General features: G+C 33.3%; 1 protein-coding gene across 4 annotated transcripts in view; it reads left to right on the top strand.

Annotated features, from left to right (window-relative positions):
- The window catches only part of SNX13 (sorting nexin 13), a 133,631-nt gene that overhangs the window by 96,941 nt on the left and 10,784 nt on the right, over positions 1-25,906 (top strand). For 2 of the 4 annotated variants that reach the window (XR_006384280.1, XM_044246150.1), the window contains exons 16-22: positions 3,179-3,216; positions 8,121-8,190; positions 13,437-13,609; positions 18,496-18,603; positions 20,237-20,347; positions 24,116-24,277; positions 25,784-25,855. Coding sequence is in view for 3 of the 4 variants with exons in the window: in XM_044246150.1 (XP_044102085.1) it covers positions 3,179-3,216; positions 8,121-8,190; positions 13,437-13,609; positions 18,496-18,603; positions 20,237-20,347; positions 24,116-24,277; positions 25,784-25,855 (734 nt within the window). In the remaining variant the exon portion in view is untranslated. The remainder of the gene's footprint in view (positions 1-3,178; positions 3,217-8,120; positions 8,191-13,436; positions 13,610-18,495; positions 18,604-20,236; positions 20,348-24,115; positions 24,278-25,783; positions 25,856-25,906) is intronic. The other 2 variants (XM_044246148.1, XM_044246149.1) reach the window with 2 other exon arrangements.

Genomic DNA, 25,906 nt, shown 5'->3' with positions numbered 1-25,906 from the left:
TCAGTGTAACTCAAGTTTCTCATACAGTGTTATCTGTATTTACTGTTTCTATTGAAAAATCTTTTACAGAGCTGCTATAAAATTTGCAAGTAGCAGTGCACTATATATAAAAAATATAAAAGTAAATATATAAATATTTTTATTTTCATTTCATCTAGAGATTTCTTAGTATTATGTAGTGTATACACACACACACACACACACACACACACACTATGTTTTATATATGTAGATACTCTAGAGATTTCTTAGTATTATATAGGATTTGCTATATGACCCAGAATGAGAGGAGATAAGTTAAATCATAATCAGCCAGTTGTTTGAGCTTCTAAGTAATCTATAATTTAAAATGATGATAGTAGCATTACATTCTGTGGCAGTAGTTTTTGTTCCTATAGTATAATAACTCTATCAAAGTCTTGTAAATTGACTTTAACTTTTATTCATATCTTTCTAGGCAATCTCGTTAGTTGTCATCTGTGCAACTAATGGAACCAATTTTTTTATCAGAAACTTCCCAAAACTTTCTTAAAGCATAAAGTACATTAAAAAATTTTTTCTGCGACTTGTCTTGATCTGAAGTAAATGTACTTCTCTTATGTATCAGCCACTGAGGCATCCTTCACATTGGAATTATTGATTGAAGTTTGGAATTATATACATTAATGTATCTTTTGTCTTTCTAGGACATTGCTTTTTAATATTTTTTGTCCTTTTTGGTGACCTTTTATAATCTTTATAACTAAGAAATTGTCTTAGTTTCATGAAACCATTTGAAAAAAGTATGTAGAAAGACAGGTATAAATATGTTGAATGATGGGTATAAATTCCTTTTCTTGAAACCATTTGAAAAAAGTATGTAGAATGATGGGTATAAATAATGTCAGGTTTATTGTCTTTGCTCGTGTTTAGGTTTTAGGCAGTTGCTGGGGTTTTTTTCAAATAGTAATGCTTATGATTTTCTTGTTATTATAAGATTGTTTAATCAAAAATAGGCCTTCCCCACATTTTTTGTTATAAAATCAGTTTTTATCTTTAAAATTAAGTTTCTTGAGGTACCTGGGTCGCTCGTTCTGTTAAGCATCTGCCTTCGGCTCAGGTCATGATTCCAGGGTTCTGGGATCAAGCCTTGTGTTGGGCGCCCTGCTCAGTGGAGAGCCTGCTTCTCCCTCTCCTTCTCTGCCCCGCCCCCGCTCATTTTGTCTCTCTCTCTCTCAAATAAAATTAAAAAAAAATAATATTCTTGACAATTTATTTTTTAGACATTTTAAAAATAATTCTCTAATCTAGTTTTTAACTGTATAGATAATTTTTTAAAAAATGGAGGCTACAGGCGAGCCTAAAATGAATGGGCCAAGTCTTATTATGTGTGATTATATCCTTCAGTGGGTTGGTTTTTTTTCCCCTTCTGAGGAAGGAATTTCATTCCTATTTAATCAAACTTCAGTAGGTAGGTAGGTAGGTAGCTGAATGGCTTTTGTAAGTCTCCCCTTTTTCCCTTCTCTTTCTCTTTGTATTGCTTTTTTAAATTAGTTCAGCCTTAAAATACTTGATATTTCTCATTCATTAAAACATTAAAACCATGTTAATTGATTAACCATATTAATATATTTAATAATTAAATATTAAAAATATTTAAATAGGGACGCCTGGGTGGCTCAGTTGGTTGGACGACTGCCTTCGGCTCAGGTCATGATCCTGGAGTCTCGAGATCGAGTCCCGCATTGGGCGCCCAGCTCCATGGGGAGTCTGCTTCTCCCTCTGACCTTCTCCTCGCTCATGCTCTTTCTCACTGTCTCTCTCTCAGATAAATAAATAAATAATTAATTAATTAAAAAAATTTTAAGTAATGCTCTGTTTTAATTTTACTCACATTTTTCGTGCCATATGAAATCATACTTTGTTTTCTAATGTTTATAGGCAGTTATCAAATTCTTGGCTAAATGTGGGCCTTGATTGATTTTAGACTCTATTTCTGGATCTTCTTATTGTTGATCACAAAACTAAATTACACCTTGTTTTCCTTCTGATTGCTCTTTTAACTTGATTTGTCTTTGGTAGAAAGATTTAAGAAGTGGGCAGACTACAGAAGGAAGTAGGTATATAATTGAATAAGGTGGATAGAGAACTGTTTGCTCATTTTAATTATCACTTTGCTGTTAACGAGGGGGTAATTCTAGGTGGAATTTCCTGTTTACTTTTTGTGACCATAGGTCTGAGGGACCAAGAAATGTTGTTGGGCATTTAGAGTTGTTGAAGCTGGATAGCAACACAAACTGCTTCTTTCTAAAAGTAATAGAAAGTGGTTTTGAAGACCTGTTTAGATATCTAGATTCATAAATAATCTCTTAAGTTCTAGAAGCCATACATTAACTTTAAGCTGTATATGTTTACTGTTTCACCATATATTCATTTCTGTTTTTAAGTGAGAGACATCTTAATTGGTAACTTTGTATACTTATATATAGAATAAAACACCGAAGGAAAAGACATTAATTTTAATAATGTGTAATTGACGGCTCTCTAATGTTACTTTCTAAACATAATTTTTAGCTTTTTAATTAAATGGCAGTGCATATGGAGTTTATGTATCTTTTTCTATTGGTTATATATTGATCTGTGAATCTAGGGTTATAATGTTTTTGAGCCAAATCTACCAAGAATAAGTGGATATAATAGGTATGTTATATATACACACTAATCTATTTATTCTTCACATGAAAGAAAAATTTTATTTGTATTATTTCTTAATCCAGTAAGACAGAACTAACAAAAAAACCTTGACATTTCCTAATGAACTTCACTCTACAGTGTTTTCTTCATGTTTATGTTTTATCAGAAAACTTTATGTGATACAATAAGAATAAAATATTTAACAATTGCTCTCCTGTACATGAATGTCTGTTTTTGGTGTGTGTTTTGTAGGGGCAACTCACACACACATATACACATATATATGTATATATATGTTTTGTTTTGTTTTCCTCTGAAATATGTGGCTTGCAAAAACATGAGGCTTAAGGGATCAGGTGTTTGGGGAGTAGTATACCACAGTTTCCTTTGCTGTTTCATTATGTCTTTGCTTGGGTAACTTTCATTCTTGGTGTTTGAACCTTAGGTAAAACAGCTCTTTCAAAAGTTTTTTTCTATGTACTAACTTGAATTTCTCCTCCCACAGAGTCTTTTAATGGGTCTCCTACTGGAAGCATAAATTTGGTAAGTTATTATTATGGGCACTTAATCATCACAGTGACATAAAAATATAAAAATAAATATACATAAGTAAGTATTAGAAGCTCTCAGATCATCCTTTAATATAATAAGAAGTTATTTACTTTAAATGTTAAATTCACATAATAAGCACCTCTGAAATTTATTTTTATTTTTAGTTTTTTTTTTTTTTTTTTTTTTTAAAGTTTATTTATTTATTTATTTGAGAGAGACAGTGAGAGAGAGCATGAGCGAGGAGAAGGTCAGAGAGCGAAGCAGACTCCCCATGGAGCTGGGAGCCTGATGTGGGACTCGATCCCGGGACTCCAGGATCACGCCCTGAGCCGAAGGCAGTCGTCCAACCAACTGCGCCACCCAGGCGTCCCTTATTTTTATTTTTAAAAAATGGGCTTAAGTTACACTTGGATAATTCAGTTGTATGTGGTAAAAAAGGTGACTTCATTATTTCCAATCCCAATATGTAGCATTTTGAAATGACTCTTTGGTTAGTGCTATGTTGGATAGTAAACTTGTAATATACAAATGTTTACATTGAAATTAGGTTTTATTTTTTGTATGTAGAAAAGAAATACAAAATTAAGATATCTGAAAACTCCCAGATATTTCTTAACGTGTGCACTATAACCAGTTCTGGTTGTTGTAAAAAAATTTTTTAAGCTTAAGGCCTTAGAGTAAATTAAGCAACATTATTTTATGATTACAAATTTAAGAGTGATATATTTTTAGCACATAAGCTGTCATTGGCATTTTATACATTCACAGTGAAGTGTGAAATAGTTAACATTTCAGTTCTTTTGTATACCCATCCTTGTAATGAATAAGTTATTTCATAAAATGCTGCAAGGAAGAAATATGTTCTATGAAAGTTTCAGTCTAGAGTTTGTAGGGAATTAGAGATTGTTTGCTTTGTTCTTCTTCTATTTACATTACTTTTTCTTTTACTTTCTGTAAAAGCTAAATGTTCTGTAGGTCCATTATCTTTTGTTGTATTCTGTATAACTATATTTAAAAAAATAACCTTATTGAGTGTTTTATTACTCTACAAAGTACAGCCTGTAACAAAACACTGAAGCAGTCAGCCATAGTGTTGTGTCAGATATGATGTAGCATTTGAAATATTTTCCTAAATCCTAGATTTGGTATCATTACCATTTATTCTTTATATTTTGTAACCTTATAACAAAAAGGAATAGCTCCTAGAGCATGAAGAAAGTATTAGCAATAATGTTCATTTATAATGAAAGTTTTCAAGTGTGATGAAGCTTCATTCATTTGAAATTTCAAGTAGTCACACTTTTGTAGTGCTTGTACAAGTGTTTGATCACTAGTAACAAATACTTTTTTTTTTCTTTATTCCATATCTGGAATAAATGCTTTTTCAAATAAGAGTGATTCCTTTGTCACATAGAAATATAAACCACATAGTCTCTCGTGATTGACAAAGGTCACACTTGAGGACAGTGATTTTCAGTATTTTGTTACTCACATGAATCTATTATATTCAAGGTTTTAAATAGCTAGAATCTTTTGAATTCTTTCTTTTTTAATATATAGACAAATTTTAGTGGATAGCTACATTTAAAAAATAGTTTCAAGATTGTAAAATAGGTCATAATAGTTTTTTCCAATATAGTAAGCGAAGAAAATATTTAATGTGGGGACTTACTCATTTTTTATTTGGGACTGACAGGTAAATTTTAGGCATTTCTAACAGTGCAGTCGTTGTTATATGGATTATCACAGTAAATCTGAACTTTCCTTTTCGGTTTCAGCATGATGTTAAATAAAAAAATTCTTTTTTTTTTGCAAGCAGTCCAAGAATCTTTTTTTTTTTTTAATTTATTTATTTATTTGACAGAGAGTGAGAGAGAGCACAAGCAGGCAGAGCAGCAGGCAGAGGGAGAGGGAGAAGCAGGCACCCTGCCAAGCAAGGAGCCCAACATGGGGTTTGATCCTAGGACCCTGGGATCATGACCTGAGCCGAAGGCAGTTGCCTAACCAACTGAGCCACCCAGGCACTCCAGCAGTCCAAGAATCTTAACCGAAGGATTACTTTACAAAAATTGTATTTTATTTCAGGACAGCATTAGTCTACTTGTTTTGAAATAACATTTTTCTTTTATTAAATAATACTTATTCTAAAAAAAAATAATAATAATACTTATTCTAAATCAGAATGTAGTTGATATTATTTTACTAATTGTAATTTTATAGTCTACTTGATAATTGCATTTGCCTTATATCTGTGACTAATGTTTAAGAGATGTTTCATTGGATTTTTTCATCATATTAAATGGAAATAATATTATTTAAGTGTGCTAAAAAGACATACAGGTACAAAGTTTTCTAACAATTTCTGTGTTGCATAGCATAAGATGGTAACGTTTAAAGCAATAAGTACTGTTGTGCTGTTGAAATGTTAGTACAAAGGAGGGTTAATAATAGTAACAAAAATACTTCTTGAAAAACAATTGTTTTATATTCTCTGTGATCGCTTATAATTAGAAGATCATAATCGATAACAATCTAAATTTTGTAGAATATTCTATTTTCTTGAGGCTTCTATCTTTCACATAAAAGTAGTATTAAAACAAAGGTTGTGTTTCTATCAAGATGTTTTATTACAGGTCATATGACCACTTAAAAATAAGTACACTCTCCTTTCAGAGCATTATAATTCATTCTGTAAACTGACAAAGTTGTAGAACTAGTATTATACTGTTGTACCATTGAGAAAATTGAGGTACAAGAAAGAGTTGATTTGGCTAAAGTCTCTTAGGGTATCACTGGTGAAGCCTGGACTAGACCCATTTTAATTTAATGATTCGTCCACTTGACTTGACCTGGGAAATATTGGATTATCTATATGTTGTTACCATATTTTGCTTCTCCTAATGAACAGTCTTAAGTAGTAACCTTTTGGCTTTCTTCTGAGAATGTAGTTGCCTTAATTTAAATGGGCTTGCAAGGCTTGCAAGCATTCCTTTCTAAGGAGAGCAATTTCAAATGAACTCTTTTTTATGGTTGTTTATGTCATATATGGCTGCATTTAAGTCATTTAAATGACTCTTCTAGTAATATCTATAATATCACGTTAGGTCCCAAAGTTCATTCAGATTCTGTGGTTTTTAGAGTGTAAGAAACATGTGAATTATATGTCTGTGTGTCAGAGGTCCTCAAGACCATTTTGATGTTCAGTGATTGTTAGAGGACTCATAGGCCTTTGCATAGTCTGACTCCTGTGGAAAGGATTTATTAGAGAAAAAGAACAGAAAGCAAAATAAGGGGGTGGCTGGGTGGCTCAGTGGATTAAGCCACTGCCTTCGGTTCAGGTCATGATCTCGGGTCCTGGGATCAAACCCCGCATCGGGCTCTCTGCTCAGCAGGGAGCCTGCCCCCCCCCCCCGCCTGACTCTCTGCCTACTTGTGATCTCTCTCTCTGTCAAATAAATAAATAAAATCTTTAAAGAAAAGAAAGCAAAATCAGCACAGGGAAAAGGCCATGCAGCAAAGTCCAGAGGAAACCAGGTACAAGTATCCAAGAATCCTCTCCCATGAAAGTTACATTAGGCAAACTTAATTACTCCAGAAATGAATGTGACAACACATGTGAAATGTTGCTACCAGGAAAGCTTATCTGAGACTAAGTGATGAGGATTTTCATTGAAGCAGGTCATGTAGACAAACCTCTAGTTAGTACATACTAAAATTCCAGACTCCCAGAAGGAAAGCAGGTGTTCAGCATAAACAGTTATTAGGTACAGTGAACTCTTTGCAGTTAAGGAATGGTGGGAACCTTCACTAATTCTGAATTCCCACATGTCATCCAAGGGCCAGGCTTGCAAGCATTCCTTTCTAAGAACAATTTCAAATGAACTCTTTTTTGTTGTTGTTTATTTTTTTCTAGCCTTATTGAGATATAATTGACATAAAACATTACATAAGTTGAAGAGGTACAACATATTGGTTTGATACTACAAAGTGGTTACCACTTTAGGGTTAGCTAACCCCTCCATCACATCACACAATTAATTATCATTTCTTTTTGTATTGAGAATATTTAAGATTTACCCTCTTAGTGATTCCAAGTATATAATATTGCATTACTATTATTATTTGAAATATATTTGACTCATTAACTCTTTCTGTACAGCATTATGTGATTATGTGCCCTTCTAGGTATATGTGGGTGTGTGTATATGGGCAGAAATGTCTTAAATTTAAACCCAAAGGCCATAGTTGAATAAAGATTCATTTTGGGTCACTCTGATAATTTTTTGTCTGTGGAACTGTTTTTGAAAATTATTTAAAATCTCTTTTAGACTCTGGAATCACTTCATGGAAATAACAAATCATAACAGGCAACATTTTTTTTGTGTTAGGTAGTCTTACTAAATATTTTACATGTCTTTTTATTTAATCCTTATATAACCCTATGATGTGTAGGTACTCATTTTATAGATAAGGAATCTAAAATCATTTCCAAATTAACTAAAATGTTAAATAATACAGAATTGGCTCTAGTATAGGTCAACATTAAAGAAATTAAAATGTTAACTTAAGAACATGTCTAATTATTTTTATCCATATTTTTTTCCTTGCCATGTATTGAATATAATTGAGAAGTAACAAATGTCGGTATATGGATAAGCAATGAAGGAGGAAATAATTGACTAAGTTCATTTCTGAAATACTTTGTATTATAGTTTTTTAATTCTGTATTTTCTCTCTCCTGTTAGTATAAATAGAGAGGTTTTTTTGTTGGGGGAGGAATGCAGACAATATAAAGTTTATGTGGGGCAAGATGAGTAAGGCATATATGATACAAGATGCTTTAACACTTTTTTCCTTATAAAATTAAACTTCTTTTTTTTTTTTTCTTTTCCAAGTCTTTAGATGACCTTTCAAATGTATCTTCCGATGACTCAGTACAACTTCATGCTTACATTTCAGACACTGGTAAGAGACTTTGTGGTATAATTATTACTCAAAAGTTATTAATTATTGTTACCCTTGGATTATTTTCCACATTTACTTTTACAAACAATTTTTCTCATCTGTAGTCATTTTTAAGTTACATTTTTTTCTGCAGCATGTTTTTCATTAAATTCTGTTATTTTTATTTGTGTATATGGCTTGATACATACTCTTTATTGTGTTCAGTGATTCTTTGTGTATATGTTGTGATGTACTTGTGTATCTTCTTTCTCTAAGGTTGTTACTGTTAACATTTGAAAAACTTAAACTCTAAGCATTTTGTCATTGCTAATAAACTCTTGAAACCTAATCTTTTCTTCTTCTTGTTTGCGTCTTGCTGATAATTATCTGCATAATTCTTATTAAATTGCTTGGGGCTGGCGTTAGCTCTAATTTTTTTATACATGCAAAGGCAAGCTAGGTAAATGGGTTAATGAAATGTTGGTATAGGAATTCACAGAAGCTTAAGAAATGCTTAGATGAGGTAAGAAACCTCTAAAATTTTGTGACTCAGTCAGCATACATGCAAAATGTTTAGTCAAGTAAGAAAAAAATCAATTTCCATCATTGCCATTGGGTTATTAGATAATGCCATGAGTAGTAATTAATGATGGTTTACTTATCCTGCCTCTCACTATTACTAGATTATAGGAGTGTGTCTATCAGATTACATTTGGAATATTACCATACTGAGGTATCTCAGTTCAGTTTCCATGCTTACATTTGAGGTAACTAAAAGGAGATTTTATAGTGGAAATACAGTTTAAAAGATAATTTGCATTTTTTAAAAAGATCTCTGTTTTCTTTTGCTTCCCACTGGTGCTGGAATCTCATTTTGCATTGTGTTCCCTGCCGTATTTCTGAAATAAGTTATTAATAATTGCTGTCTAAGTTGTTTTTTTATCCTTTACAGTTAGTTGGTGCATACATTACTCTGCTTGTAAAAGTCATTAGATAGCAACTTTCTCAATAAAACCAGAGGTTTTCTTGCTTTTCTTTCTAGCTTTGTTAAAGTTGTTTCACTTTTCCTTCATGAAACTTTAAAATTCTTTTCAAGAATCTCTCTTTTCTTTGTTGGTTTGTCTTCCAGACATTAAAGTCTTTGTTAAACCGCAAATGTTTAGTATTTGTCCTTATATTTCTTTCTTAAAGACCTTAAACTTTGTCTCAAGGAAGAAACTCATGTCCATATTTCTTATGTAGATCTTTCTTTTCTCCGAAAGTTGTGATTTTTCTAGCAACTTTGTCCATTGATTCAACAAATATTTATTAGCTTGTTAAAATGTGTGAAAGCACTGTACTAAGCATTTTTAATAAATTATTATTTCTGTCAGACAAACTTACATATAAATACTAAGAGGCAGCATAATAGGGTTTTAAGAGCATCACTTTTGTCCATTTCTGGGGGTTCAAACCCCAGCTCTGCCACTTAATAGTTGGGTGAATTTGGGCAAGTTCCTTAACTTCTCTGTACTTCAGAAGTTCCTTATCCATAAAATGTAATAATAATATTTATCTCATAGGATTGTCATGGGACTCATTAATTACATTAGTAATTACATATGAGTGGACATTATATATGTTTGTTCAATAAATATTTTCCAGTTGGACTCCAGAGAGTCTAGATTTTATATTCTTAACTTCTTTATTACAGGGAGTAGAACTTAGAGTCTAGTGAAGGGCTTCTCAAGAAGTGGTCCTTGGACTAGTGCATACTGTTTCTGTTCTTTGTGAAATCTTGCTTTAAAAAATATTAGCTAAATTAAGCAATGTTCTTAGTAAAAGTTTGATTTATATTCGGGGCCTCTTCCTTATCCAAGTATGGATTAGTGACAAATAGTTTCTGTCACCTGCTATGAGTAACATTGTCCTAATGAAAACAGAGTATTTCCACAGTAATATCTCACCATCACCTCATAATCAATATATGCAACCTCATTATCTATTTTTAAAAATTACCTTTTTATCTTCTGCACAATCTCTTTATGCTTCCTATTTTGTGTGTACCCTAGTCATGAGCTCTTCTGCCTATCGATTTGTGATAGATCTAGCTGATAATTCTTTTTTAGAAAGCTTTCTTACATCCTTTCCCGCATTTCTCTCCATTCTTCTTATTCTGGTTAGCTTCTGATTGGTTATGATTTGCTGCCTAATTGGCTTCTGCTTTCTATTTTTTTTCCCCAAACCTTTCTTGAGCACAGCGGATAAAACTATTCCCTTGTCACGCTGTGTTGAGTGGTGGTGGTTCTCTAACATGATGAAAGATTTATGCAGTGTGTTCTGCATCAGTCTCTGAGAGAAGGATGACTGGAAGAAGTGAATTGAACAGTGAATATTAAATAGTGTTACCTATAGTTACAGTCCTAGAGCCAGGTGACCAAAGTCTGTCCCTAGTGTTATGTTTTGTTGAATCAGGCACACTGATATTAAATGGGAATGAAGGACAATTTTGAGTAGAAAGTACAAATCTTAAAATAATTTTGATGAAAGCTTCAAAGAGGCTTCTGTCTCAATTGCATTTGCCAGTATAGATTTTTAGCCTTTTTTTTTTTAGCTTTTATGTTACTAAAATAATTTACTAAGATTGCTATATGCAAACCCTTCTTTGCCTAATTATATACAAAACACAAAATATTTAGCTCCAGAACTTGGCCATTACCCCCCCACACAATTATGGATCAGTGTAATCTATTATTAGAGGAGCAATTTATTGGGGTGCCTGGGTGGCTCAGTGGGTTTAAGCCTCTGCCTTCGGCTTAGGTCATGATCTCAGGGTCCTGGGATCGAGCCCTACATCAGGCTCCCTGCTCAGCAGGGAGCCTGCTTCCCCCACCTCTCTCTCTGCCTGCCTCTCTGCCTATTTGTGTTCTCTGTCCGTCAGATAAATAAAATCTTAAGACAAAAGAGAAGAGCAATTTATGCTTGTGGTCAGAATGGTAGTCTAAAAAGTGCCATGGTAAATCCTGCCTTCCACACATAGAAAAGGTGAAAACAGTAAAATAAAAATAGCTAAAGGAAGAAAGCTACAGGTGCCAGACCAAGAGGAAAAGTAAATTTAGGGAAGTGAAGTGGAGTTGAGGCCAAGGAGCTCACATGATTTTGATGTGTTTTGATTTTTTTTTTAAGATTTTATTTATTTATTTGACAGACAGAGATCACAAGTGGGCAGAGAGGCAGGCAGAGAGAGAGAAGGAAGCAGGCTTCCTGCTGAGCAGAGAGCCTGATGTGGGGCTCGACCCAAGGATCCTGGGATCATGACCTGAGGTGAAAAAAGATTTTATTTATTTGTCAGAGACAGAGGGAGAGAGAGCGAACGAGCACAGGCAGACAGAGAGGCAGGCAGAGAGGCAGGCAGAGAGGCAGGCAGAGGCAGAGGGAGAAGCAGGCTCCCCACCGAGCAAGGAACCCAGTGTGGGACTCGATCCCAGGACCCCGGGACCATGACCCGAGCCGAAGGCAGCCGCTCAACCAACTGAGCCACCCAGGCACCCCTTGATGTGTGTTGATTTTTTTTTTTTTTAAAGATTTTATTTATTTATTTGACAGAGAGAGATCACAAGTAGGCAGATAGGCAGGCAGAGAGAGAGGAAGGGAAGCAGGCTCCCTGCTGAGCAGAGAGCCCGATGCGGGACTCGATCCCAGGACCCTGAGATCATGACCTGAGCCGAAGGCAGCGGCTTAACCCACTGAGCCACCCAGGCGCCCCGATGTGTGTTGATTTTGATGGCATTTTCATGTCTCTCAAGTTCTGAAGAGGCAGTATGGACTAAGGCCATAGGAAGTTGGAACCCAACCCCTCACATGAAACCCAGATTAACAAAGGGTATTTGATATGAAAGAGGAATGAGAAAAACAGCCTAGTGTCTGGGGAAAAAAGAAAGAATGTCAAGATCGTGACTGGAAAAGGTATCTGTCATCCACAAGAAATTGAAAGCCTATCTAGAGTCAACCATCTTCAAGTGATTTGTACCACAGGGTCTCCTAGCCTGAGAGGATGTCAAAAGTAGTCATAGGATAAAACCCAAGGCAAGAATGCAACACTATGAAAAAAAACAAACGCAGTCATAGAAAAAAATACTGTGATTGAAATTGAGATCAGTGGTTGGATTAAGAAATAGACCAGATGTAGATGAATGGAGACTCAGTAAACTACTAGAGACCTGAAGAAATGTTCTAGAATAGAATACAACACTAGAAGGAGGTAAGAAAATGGAAAAATAGAAAAGGAAATGAAAATTATTCAAAGTATATCTCTTTACTTAATACACAATGGGAACAGGTTTAGATTTTAAAAGCATTTTCCTATGGACTTGTCACACTTGAATGGTTTGTGACAAGTCCATAGGAAAATGCCTTTAAAAAAAATATCTCCAGGGGGTGCCTGGGTAGCTCAGTGGGTTAAAGCCTCTGCCTTTGGCCCAGGTCATGATCTCAGGGTCCTGGGATGGAGCCCCACATCTGCTCAGCCTGACTCTCTGCCTACTTGTGATCTCTCTTTCTCTGTAGAATTTAAAAAAAAAAAAAAATCTCCAGAATGAATTACACTTGTAAGTTTTTTAATATTATAAACAATGAAGGGACTTGCCAAAAGACTATATAAGATCTTATTCCTTGGCTTTTGCTTTCTGTTTAGTTGAAGAGATTTTAATTGAAATACAGCTGAATGGTGAAGGCTACTATGAAAGATTATTTTGTTTCTGTTACTTTTCCTCTGGGTGGCTCAGTTGGTTAAGCAGCTGCCTTCGGCTCAGGTCATGATCCCAGCGTCCTGGGATCGAGTCCCACATCGGGCTCCTTGCTCAGCAGGGAGCCTGCTTCTCCCTCTGCCTCTGCCTGCCATTCTGTCTGCCTGTGCTTGCTCTCTCCCCCTCTCTCTCTCTGATAAATAAATAAAATCTTTTAAAAAAAAATAAAAAATAAAGAATAATACTATAATAGGTGGTAGTGCAGTATTGTAACTAAGAATAAGTACAAGCTCTTGAAGAGAGTCTAAATTAGATATCACTGTGTGGTTGGTAGTGTCATCATAAACTTCCAATGGAGTTATTGTGTATAAAATCTTATCAATATGAGTACAGAGGATGGGAATCTATCCTTTGGTGACATCCTTTTGTCTCAGTCTGTCATTTCAGATTCTTCTTCATTTCATGTTCTTTTGTTTGTTTTTGTTCTTCATCTTCCTCCTTTTTGTGTGTTTTGTTCCTCTTCATTTTGTTTTAAATGACTAGTATATGCTGACTATGACCCATATGCTGTGGCAGGCGTGTGTAATGATCATGGCAAGACATATGCACTGTATGCTATCACTGTACACCGACGCAATCTTAACAGTGAGGAGATGTGGAAAACCTATCGTCGTTATAGTGACTTTCATGACTTCCATATGAGGATCACTGAACAGGTAATGAAGTTTTTAAAGTTTGTGTGCTTTACATTGTTTCCTGATTTGATGTTTGATTCTAAATAGTTCTGAGGATACTGACCAAAGCAAAAGAAAGTAAGGTAAGCATTTTTGTATAATCAGCATAATGCCAGAACTATTACGAGCATTTAACCAATAAATAAATCTTTAACCATTCCCAAGCATTGTAGACCAGTGACAAAATATCAGTGGTCTACCTTGGAAAATTAAAATGAATGTATATTTCTGAGTGTGTGTGTGTGTGTGTGTGTGTGTGTGTGTTGTTTTGCAGGTGTGTTTGGGTTTGGTTTAAAATAGGGAGGATCACTGTAGGGCACTTCGTGTTTTCAGCAATATAATTCAGAGCTCTAGTTATTGTAAATGGCATCCTTATCCCCACAGTGTAACAGTTAATTCCTTGATCCATCAAGTTGTTTTATAAACCACAACCTAAATTAAGTTTAACATTAACCAAATAATGTTTTTAGTTCTTACTAAATACAACCCTTTTGTTTTATAGAGTATATAGACCCTCAAAGATAACATATGCAAACAAATTATTTCTGTTTTGCTTTTTTATTAAATACTTTTTTCCTTTACTTTAACTTTGAAAAAGTAGATCATCACCAGATGAATTGGAATATGTGATCTGCAAAATTTATTTTAACTTTTGAAAATCTTTTATTTCATTCAAGGTCTTTAAATATGCAACTGTATTAATCCAGTAAAAATAATAATAATTAATAGTGACATTTGAATGGACAGAAGCTCTGAAATGACACTGTATTATTTGACTAATCAGAAAATACCTTTTTCAGTTAAGATAGTGGAAAAAATATGGTTGATATCATGATAATGTTATTGAAGTATTCTGTGAATAAAGTGAGATAAACGATTAATGGCTTAAAAGTGATTAAAAATAGGTTAGTATTGGCTCCAGAAGCCCATATGAAAAAGACTATTTTGAGGGCACCTGGATGGCTCAGTTGGCTAAGCAGCTGCCTTTGGCTCAGGTCATGATCCCACAGTCCTGGGATTGAGTCCTGCAAGTCCTGGGTTGAGGCTCACATCAGGCTCCCAGCCCCATGGGGAGTCTGCTTCTCCCTCTGACCATCTCCCATCTCATGCTCTCTCTGTTTCTCTCAAATAAATAAAAAATAAAATCTTCAAAAAAAAAAAAAAAAAAGGGAAAGGCTTTTCTGAATTATATTCACAAGGAAATAAATAACTTTGGACTTGCCTGTTCTGTTTTTGTTGTTGAATAGATCAGCATGTTTCTTGATTTGTTTCTTCATGTTTAGCTTGATTTTTTGTAAAGGTGAAAGAATTTTCTGTGCTACATTGAAGAAATAACTGCTTGAATTTTTTAAATACTGCATGTTTTATATGCTAAAATCTCATAGCTTGTGTTTCTTCCCATCCTCACGCTTTAACCAAAAAAGACAAGTTTTAAGATAATTTGAATTGCTAAGAAGTAGTTTTATTTACTTCCAAATCAGTGGAAAGTTGGTATAATGTGAAATTGTCTAGGAAAGTAAATATCATGTTTACATATTGACAAATACAAGTGAAGAATGTACCTTAAAAAAACTTTATTAATAGAACAGTTCAGAGAGAAATTTTGTTTTTAATATAGCATCAAAAATTAAATGAAATTAATAAAGTGAATTCATTTTTGAGAGGGCTCAGTACAGGCAAAGTGCTTTTGACTTTGTGTTTCCTATCAAGTCCTGTAGCTTGTGATTACTTAAGTGTGTAGATTGCTCACAGAGCTTATGAATTTAAAAAAGAAAAGTTTGTGAGTGAAAATGTAGCTTTAAGCAAAATACTAAGTAAGCATTTGTAAATAAGACTCAGGCTGTTTGCCTTTTAGCTCTGCTTTACCTGTATTTTAAAATTTAAATCTTATAAAATAGCAGAATAAAAATGCAGTGACTCAATTGTAATGCATTGGTTGGTAACAGTACAACTGTTAACACAAGTGAATTTTACCTCCATAGAGCTCTTGAAGTGTTAACGTTTTTTTAAAAACAGGTTTTGTTATTTAACTTTGTGATGTCAACTTTTTCCTGTCTAAATATATGAAATCATTTATACTCTTTAAAGATTTTTTTAGCCTCATTTGATATTTTATGGGTAGAGATTTGTAAAATTGAAAGAAAATAATTAAAAAATTAAATGCGACATTATTTTAGAAATCACTTGAACTACGCATTTATTTGTTTAACAAATACGTATGAAGTTTTTTCTGTGGCTTGGTACTGTTCTCATGCTAGGGATATAACAGGGAACAGGATGGACCAAGTCCTTGCCTCCAGGAGCTTACATTCTGGTAGACACTGTATATTACTGTTATATTGGGTCAATTGTATATTAGCACTGATAAAATAGTAGTGATTTAGAAAATATAAAGTATGTGTTAAGGTAACTGAGTAAAAGTATTTATGTGCCTGGCTATAAACCAGTTTTGAATCCTTCTAACATAAAATTTCAGGCATGTCTTTTGAATTTTCCAGTAGTTCATTAGGAATCTAAACCTGACATACTCAGTGTAGAAAGATAAAATCTTTGCGTTTGGAATGTCTGTGATTTATATATAATATTTGAGTTCTTTGTGAACATGAAATACTCTTTAATTTATGTGAGTTCTTATGTTCAGGTAAATTTCTAATTTTTTTACATTCTTTTAAAAAAATTTTCTGGAGCTTTTGGCAGAGGGAATTATATTATCCTTTCAGGGAACAAGTTATCTTTTACTTGTACTTATAAAATCTTTAAAATACCAAACTTGTAATGAGTTTAATATAGACTATAAATTTCACCATTTTTTCCTTTCATAATAACAGTATTTGAGAAAACTGTCAGTCATTTATGCTTCTGTTCCAGATAATTTTAAAAGGAGTTTGATAATCTAGGCTGTAAGAAAATAACTTTTTTGGCACTTAATTTTTTTTAATTAACAAGGTTTAATATTTTAAAGTTTCTGAAATAAACTGTTGGTTTCATTACAAACTGCTATTTTCCTTTGATGTATTAATTTGCTAGGGCTACCATAACAAAATATCACAGACTGAGTGGCTTAAAGAATAAAAATAATTTTCTTTCAATTCAGGAACGTGTAAGTTCGAGATCAAGGTATTGGTGCATTTGGTTCCTCCTGAGCCATCTCTGCTTAGCTTTCCCTGTGGACGCCCTTCTCTCTTTGGCTTCGCATGGCCTTTTCTTTGTGTGCCCACATCCTTGGGTGTCTCTTTGTGTGTTCAGATTTCCTCCTCTTATAAGGACCCCAGTCAGATTAGATAAGCGCCCACCCTGGGGGCTTTTGTTTTAATTAATGCCCTCTCTAAAGGATGTATCTGCAAATACAGCCACATTCTGACGTACTAGAGGTTAAGGATTCAACATATGATGTTGGAGCAATACCTTTCAGTCCATGACATCTTTGTATTAGCAGAATAAAGTATATATTCTGTAAAGTTAAGTCAGGAGTTTAAGATGATGTAGGAAAGTAATATTCCAACAAATTAAATAACTTTAGGACACCTTGAAAAAATTAATTTATTTCCATAAGATATGATTCTTTTTTAATTAATTCATAAAACCAGGAACTCTCCACTGGACATTTGATATTCAATGAAGGCCCATTCTAATACTTTTGTGAGCAACCAAATTTGTGAGTATCGCTACAGCATAACGTTTTCCCTGTAAATTGCAATTATCCTTTTTTGTTTTTCTTGCCTTTGCTGAGGCAAAATAACTGCCTTTACCTTTCATGTATAACATACATTGAATTTATTCACATTATAGCTCCAGGCAACCATTGGATTTGCTATTCTGTTTAATAATTTTACAGAATCTTCCAGTTTGGAGATGAAAATTAACCTACGCCTTTTCATTCATTTCCTCTTTAATCTGTGCACCGGGAATAAGTTTTCTTTACAGAGCCATTATTGTTGATGTTTTTAAACACAGGATGGTTTTAGAAAGCTTGTTTCAGTTTAGGGTGTGTATCACATGGGAAAAACAGGAAGGCTGCTTGAAGTTTCAGTTACTAGGCTTTCAGCCAGCCACAGTCACTAGCTAAATGACTTTGGTCTCATGCTGTGTTAGTAGCTGGTATAGTTAAAATCTGTGTTTTAGCAGGGTATAGCTTATTACTATATATGTGGACCTCTGAAGGTGCATCCAAATGTTAAGTCTGTAAATACTAGACCTAGAGCATGTGGACTTACTTGGTGTTTGTGGCCTTACAAAGATGCAAAATATACTAATGACTTTTAGGGTTTTTTCCCTTAATAATCTCTGAGTTTATTTTTCTTATGTTTGGTGGGGGAAGAAGTGTCAATGTTGTACTATATTTGTTTATATGCGGAGTTGTAATAAAACTGTAATCTCTATTTTGAAATTTGCTTTTTCTGTTTTTAATAATTAGCTGTTACAATGATTAACTGATTGACAGTCATCAATATTAAAATAGATTTCCTTTTTAGATTTCTTAAGCTAGAAACTCATGGGCCTTTGATCATTAAAAATATATTTGCTAATACTTTATTCACAAGTCAAAGTGTTAAGGAAAATATTTTAAAGCCTTTTACTGTTGATAAGTTTGAACAAAATTAAGAGTATTAAAATGAAACCCCATGTGGACATCATCCCTGTTTTATGAGTTATACATGTTTGTCATTCTTGATTGAAAACACTTCTTTATAAATAAATAGCATTAGAACTGTGTTTGGAAATACTTTCTGATTTTTGCTTAATATAATAAAATATATTATAAAATAATATAGTAACGATGCTTTTGATATATATAGGAATTATTTCTTGGAAAATGCTTTTCTATTTTTGTAAAACACTAAAATTATTGAATGTATTTTATCTTCTAGTTTGAAAATTTATCAAACATATTGAAGCTTCCTGGTAAAAAGACTTTTAATAATATGGATAGAGATTTTTTAGAAAAAAGAAAAAAGGATTTAAATGCATATTTGCAGGTAAATCCATGTTTGTTATTACCCATAGATTTTCATTTTAATATATCATACAGATATAGTAGATTTCTTTATTGAAGAATGTTTTAATATAATAGTGGGATAGTAACCACACTTCGTTAGCATGTCACATCTATTCAGTAATTTATCAGTATTCTCTATTTATTGACTAACTTAAAGGGACACTGAGTGCTAGGGATTTTCTCACTTTAGGTTTAGATGAAAACACACACACAGGTACACATATCACAGGTACACATATCTCTTCCACATCACATAAAGTCTAGGTGTTTTATGGTACACTAAACAGATAAATGTTTCCAATTCAGTAGGTAGTAGCTCTTCATGGGGTATCCAAAGCTAGCAGATTTTCATTCCTGATAAAGGCCTCCTATGGGCCACAATGAGTCTAAGACTTCTAAAATTACAGGATAATTCAAAAGAAGAATAGATCCAAGGGACTATTTCTTACACGTAGTATCCTAGGTATGTAGATTTCTGCTGTGGAATAACTTGACCCACAAGTTAATTATTCCAGGAAAAACTTTGTTTTAGACCTGCGTACCCAGATGCCAGATATAATAATAATATCAGTTTATAGTTTTTTATACTAATGAATGATTTGTAAAGGTTTTCCATCTCGTAGACCTGGCTTTAGCCCAGGTATATAATGTTCCATTATTTAGCCCCCCACCCCCACTCCACCCTCTAGAATAGGGGTCAGCAAATTGAAGAGTGCAGACCAAATCTAGTTCACCATATGTTTTATTGAGTTTTGGAACACAGCCATCCATTTAGTTTATTAGTACCTAGTATAGCTTTTACATTTTGCTACAGCAGAGTTGAGTAGCAAAGACTCGGTGGACTACAAAACTTTAAGAGTTAGGATGTGAATAACATAACAGTTGAGTGGATCTTCATAAGCTATAAAACCTGAAAATGGACTACAGTAGTCTCCCCCTTATCTGTGGTTTTGCTTTCTGTGGTTTTACTTACCCACAATCAGCCATGACCATGGTCCAGAAGCAAATGATTGTCTTTCTGATAAATTGTCAGGTCAGTAGTAGTCTTTTGCTGTGTCACAATGCATATGTCATTCACCTCGCCTCATCTAATTATGTAGGCATTTTATCATCTCTTATCATCACAAGAAGGGTGAAGACAGAACAATAAGATATTTTGAGAGAGAGAACACATTCACAGTATATTGCATGTACTTTTATTATAACATATTGTTATAATTGTTCTATTGTTATTGTTAATCCCTATGTCCCTAATTTATAAATTAAACTTCATCACAGGTATGTATGTATAAGAAAAACCAGTATATGTAAGGTTCGATACTATCTTTGGTTTCAGGAATCCACTGGGGAATATATCCCCCCAGAAAGGGGACTACTGTAGCAAATACATTTGGACAACTGTCACATTAAATGCACTGAAAGTCAAAACAGCTGGGAAAAATATACACCAAACTGTTAATGGTTGTAGAATTATTGATGACTTTATTTATAAACTGTATAATTGGTTTTTTTAAATACAAAATTAAAATAATTTTCTAGCAGATAAAATTACAGATGGGAGTGAATTTCCAATACCATATCTATGTCAGGTATCTTTTTTTTCCCCCCATTAGTTACTTTTAACTCCTGAAATGATGAAAGCATCACCAGCTTTGGCTCACTATGTGTATGATTTCCTTGAGAACAAAGCCTACAGTAAAGGAAAAGGAGATTTTGCTCGCAAGGTAAGCAGACCATTGCATTGGTTTTCTTTATAGGTCTGTTTTCGTACATTTTTAGGGAAAGATTTTACTTACTTGAGAGAGAGAGAGTATGTATGAGAGAGAGAGAATAGAGGGAGAGGGAGAAGCAGACTGCCTACTGAGCAGGGAGCCTGACATGGTACTCCATCCCAGGACCCCAGGATTATGACTTGAGCCAAAGGCAGCTACTTGACTGACTAAGCCACCCAGATGCCCCTTCAGACATTTTTTTAAATGAAAGAAAATAAATTTATATTTGTATGCTTTAAAACCAGAAAAGTTTTATTAAATGCTTCTTGGCTTGTTTCTCTTCTGTAGTTTATTAAGTCTAGTATTGATAGGCATATCCAAAAAGTATAAACTCCTATTTTTACGTGTAGATTAAAATCTAACAGGAGCTTAAAAGAAAGAAAAAAGAATTTTTGAAATAATGCAGTGAGGAAGATTTGCCTAAGATAGGTCACAGCTTTCCAATAACTTGAGAAGGAACTATTTCTTACTGGGAGGAAAGGTCTTTTACTTGAAGTGTGGATAAGAAAAGTGTTAAATAGGTTATGTTCCTGAAAGTATTTATGCCCCTTGAGTGAAATCTTTGTTATTTAAAATTTTTTTAGGGATATAGGTCCTAAACTTGGAATTAGATGGTAGATTAAGAAAATAAATGACAGAGTGCTCAAATTGGGCAGGATAGTTTAATGAGTGAGAACACAGACTTTGGAATTAGTCTTTGGTTTAAATCCACTCTGCCATTTACTAGGTGTGACCTGCAACATGTTATTTCATCTTTTGGTCCTTTAGTTTTCCCTTTAGTAGTAGTGGCAGTAATAGCAGGAGCAGTAACAGCAGTTGGGAGGGCTGGGTGGATAGTGTGTAGGAACTCTATATATTTTTGTAACTTTTCAAAAGTCTAAGATTATTTCAAAATGAAAATTAAGTACAAAAAGTGACTTTCCTGCCACTCCCCCGCAAAAAGATTAATTTTAAAAAAAGATTAAGGAATTGGTATAAAATAAATAAGGATTAACTTACTGGTGCAGAGTAAGAATGAACTAAACATAAGAATTTTGTATGATTACTCTAAGGTTTTAGGTTTTAACATCCGAGTTAACATGTTTAAGTGGAGGGTTTTAATAATAAGTTCCATATTATGTGCCTCATAATGGTGGGGGACAGTGTGGTGGTATTTTCTTTGTATTCCATGATTGAAATGATTGAGTTTAAATTTCAGCTCTAAATGGTTTGTCAATAGAGAGGCCTTCTAGTGTTCCATCTTTTTGATATTTACCTTGTGTTCTCTCAAGATTTTATCAATTTTAAAAAACACTAAAAAAATCAGTAACAACTTTTTTGAGGTAAATGTTACCTCGAATGTACAGTTTCTTTTTGTCGACTATAGTAGTTGTTTGTGTATAAAGTACATATATGCTATGTGTATCCAAACAGTTGTATATTGCTTTTTAAAAATATTACCACTGGAATCTAAATTTCCTTCTGAATCTTTCTGGATGTGCATAGTAACATGTTTTTTATAAATCATATTGGTTATTACCAAGGTCATCTTAACCTCTTTTAGATTGGCAGAATAATTTCTATGCACATCACGAATTTTCAGCTACATTTCCTTTTTGGCTAAATTATAATTTAATATTTTTTCTTAATTATGTTTCACTGGATATTAAATAGGTATTAGAGAAATTATCTGCAAACATTTTATCAGTGGTTATCAGAGCTTGAGAAATAAAACTTTATTATATATTAACCTGGTCACATGATTTGTCTAGCCTTTCAAAATTTGTGGGCAGTTCCTGGGAAGAGTAACTAACTAACAGTCTTCCTTTATTCACAATTTCTTTCTATCCAATTTTATATCATGACATGAGGCATTTTTTTTAAGCTATACTTGGGACCTAAATTTATGTTAAAATTACTTTGTGTTGTTACTGATACCCATAATTAAAGTGATGATGAGGGGAAAGCATCTTTGGTAAGTCAGGGCAAGTTTACACTTAGCTGGTGATCCATAATTCATTCCTCTTTTTGGTAATTTACAAATTTTTGTTTGTTTTAAGCACATGTTTTAAGAAAAATCTTGTTTATGGAAATCTTGTCATATACTTATGGATTCTGTTTTTATGCTTCTGAAATTCTGCTTTTTTTTAGGATTCGGCAGCAGAATCACTTGTGGAGGTTTTTTCATCCCTCTAGTTCACCCATTCCCTGTCCCTAGTACATATGCTTGGGCTTTACCCTCAGAAATGGAAAAGCAAACAAAAAATAAGAAGGAGAAGGAAAAGAAATGGATTCTGTAGGTCTAGGATAGTGCATAGGCAACTATTTATAATTATTAACCAATTAATGATACAGATTTAGGTTCTTTTATTTTAAAAGATCAGTAGTAGTTTAGCCCCATGTCTGTTGTTAGGCTACACACACACACACACACACACAGGTAATTTTACACACAAGTGCACATGCACACACTTTTTAACCTTTTTATCTCTGTATCTGTGTACCAGTGGCAGTTTTTCAGACCCTTCGTCATCCTTGTTTTTGTCCTTTGGATCTCCTCTGAATTCTTCTGTTGTGACAATGTCCCTTCTAAATGTTGCATATTCCATCAAGGATACCTAGAGCACTATTGACTCATCTTAATCAAAGAGTAACTAAAACTCCCAGTTATTTTACAGCTATCTTCAAATTCACTTGTTTTTTATTATAGTACTTATTTAACCTTATTTCTGGTTTTTGTTAATGGAAACCATTTTACCATATTAGAGTGAAGTTTTATTTTCTTGGTACCATCCCTTAACATTATGCTGTTTCTGAAGTAGTGGAGTTCAGTTTCTTTTACTTTTTTTTTTTTTTTTTTTGTGGCAGGGAACATAATTTTGTTTCTGCATTAGTTCTTATGAGACTCATACTTTCTGAAAAATATTCTCGTAGTTTTTTATGACTTTGATTTTGTGTTCCTTTTTTTCTTTGTTTCCGTCTATTAAAATTCTCAGAGTTCCATATGCAGACTGTTTTGATTTCTAGATGTTTCTCCCTTTCTTAATTGAAATTATCTGACATTTGTGCAGTCAGAATGTCAATTTTAATGCTTCTTATACCTCTGGAGTTTATTCCTTTTTATATTTCTGATCATATTTTTTTATAGTTTTTCTGTTCTTATTAAAGGATTCCACAGTCCTTCTGTAGATTCTGAGCATGTAATGTAAGCAAAAAGTTGCTTAAAACAATAAGTTTTAGTTACTTGTTAGTTACTTGAGATTTCTGCTTATTTTATCTGCATGTTTATTTTTCAATGTCTTCTCAAAATACTTATGTTATTATTGCCTTGAATTGTAGCAAAAGTATGTTATGGCTAATTCCATTTGCACCAATTTATGTTTTAGAAAATGTTTTGTTTTTTAAATCTTATTTATTTATTTAGCTTATTTCTCAGTAAGGCAGGCAAACCTTATAATCGCTAGCAGTATATTTTATTTTTTATATAAGCTAAAGGTTATATTTTCTAGCAATAGCCTTATTACCTCATTTTTTAAATTATCCATTTATGTGTGAAGATACAATTTTAAGACAATACATTTTGAAAACTGTAGTTGTGTACTTTCAAAATGCAATGAGGTATTGTAGACTAGAAAATTACTTCTTTTTTCATGTGTGTTGCACTCTGTATTTTCCCAGGCTTCTCAGTTAAATAACAGGTCTGATACATTGAAGTCATGGTGTAATATTTTTTCCCCTTAGATGGACACTTTTGTAAATCCACTTCGAAATTCTATGAGGAATGTTTCAAATGCAGTTAAATCCCTTCCTGATAGCTTGGCAGAGGGAATGACTAAAATGTCAGACAACATGGGCAAAATGTCAGAAAGATTAGGTCAAGACATAAAGCAATCATTTTTCAAGGTAAGAAGATGTTTTCGGTAATATCTACAGCAAACTATTTTTAAGTCAACTAAGATTTATTGAGCTTCTGCTTAGATTTATCTTACTTCTTTTTAGAAGTCCAAAGCTCTCTAGACACAGTCTTATAAAGAATAAAAAAACTAAAGAGAATGAATTCTTAACAGAAATGGATCCTATAAAATTGAGTCACTCTTCAGGCTTTGCTGTGGTAGAATTTTGAAAGCAGTTAACATAACAAACATCCTTTGTACTGTTATATTCTGTTATGCCATTTTTATTTTATAATGCCATTTAATTTTAAAACAAAAGCAAGTGCTGTTGGGCAAATTGGCTATACTAGTATTCATCAGGAAACAAAAACTATTACCTCCTGCTTCACCTGACCAAGTGGCTAGGAGATCAAAGGGAGGAAAAGTCACAGTCATCCGCCTCTCGGGCCATCCTTTACTTATATACAAGTGAGTGATATTGAAGAGTTTTCATAGGAAACTTTTTCATTATATTAGCAAATACAGGTAGCAGACCAAGTAGTTTGTTACTTTCTGATTTATACTTTTTATAATTTTGACCTACTTGTTTAAAATTATAATCAAGACTATAAAAGAAAACCTGTACTGTCAGAGTTTTCTATATTAGGTCATGTTTGAAGAGGAAATGTAATGTGTGTGTGTGTGTGTGTGTGTGTATTGAATATAAATTACATATATAACATAATATAAATATATAAAAATACACACAGAATTTCCATAAGATACAACTCCTAAAATAATGTGTGTATAATCCATACTTCTCTACTTATTCTCATACTTTCTCTGATGCTTTATCATTGATTCTAATCATGGGGAGTACATTGACACTGAAAGTGAGGATTTTGCAATATGCCAGTTAAGCCGATAACCGTTCATATGACTTTGTACAGAAGCCGCTGAGCTTTTCCCAGTTCCTTTTTCCTTAACAGCAACATGAGGGGTTTATAATAGGTGATCTTGATGGTCGCTGCTGTGCTTTCATATGATTATCAGCTAACACTGGTCTCTCCATTTTCCTCATAATTTACATTATCTAAAACAGGTTAATTAGTATCTCAAGTCTATTAACTGTCTGTCAAGCTCCTTATGGTAAAATAAAGAAGATTGGAATTCTGTTCTCTGGCTGTGCTACTATCTTTTGGTTTTTAAATCATTTAACTTTTCTTAGATTTAAGTTCTTCTAAAAAGTATAGGGGTTTAACTAAGTAATCTCACCTTCCAACTCAAAAGTCCATTTTTTTAAGGAAAAAAATCTTTTGGTAATGAGGTAATCACACTTTAACATTGGGTTTCTAATTGTAGATTGTTAATACTTTTTAATACTATATAAACTTTGTGTCATTCTAAACATCAAATTAAATGCTCTTATTATGGTTTTTATTCATTTTGATTTATTATTTTATTGTGTTCTTTCACTGTCTGCTATAGTGTGTTTATTTTGTTCTGTTTTTGTTTTTGTTTTTGTTTTAAATGTTAGGTGCCTCCTTTAATTCCGAAGACTGACTCAGATCCTGAACACTGTCGGGTCTCAGCTCAGCTTGACGATACTGTGAGTTAATTTGGTTTTTGGTAGTATTCAACTGTAATTGAAATCATACTT

Source organism: Neovison vison, chromosome 4, assembly GCF_020171115.1.
Source record: "Neovison vison isolate M4711 chromosome 4, ASM_NN_V1, whole genome shotgun sequence".
Lineage (NCBI taxonomy): Eukaryota > Metazoa > Chordata > Mammalia > Carnivora > Mustelidae > Neogale > Neogale vison.
The sequence above is the reverse complement of the archived record's forward strand: the minus strand, read 5'-3'. Positions and strand labels throughout refer to the sequence as shown.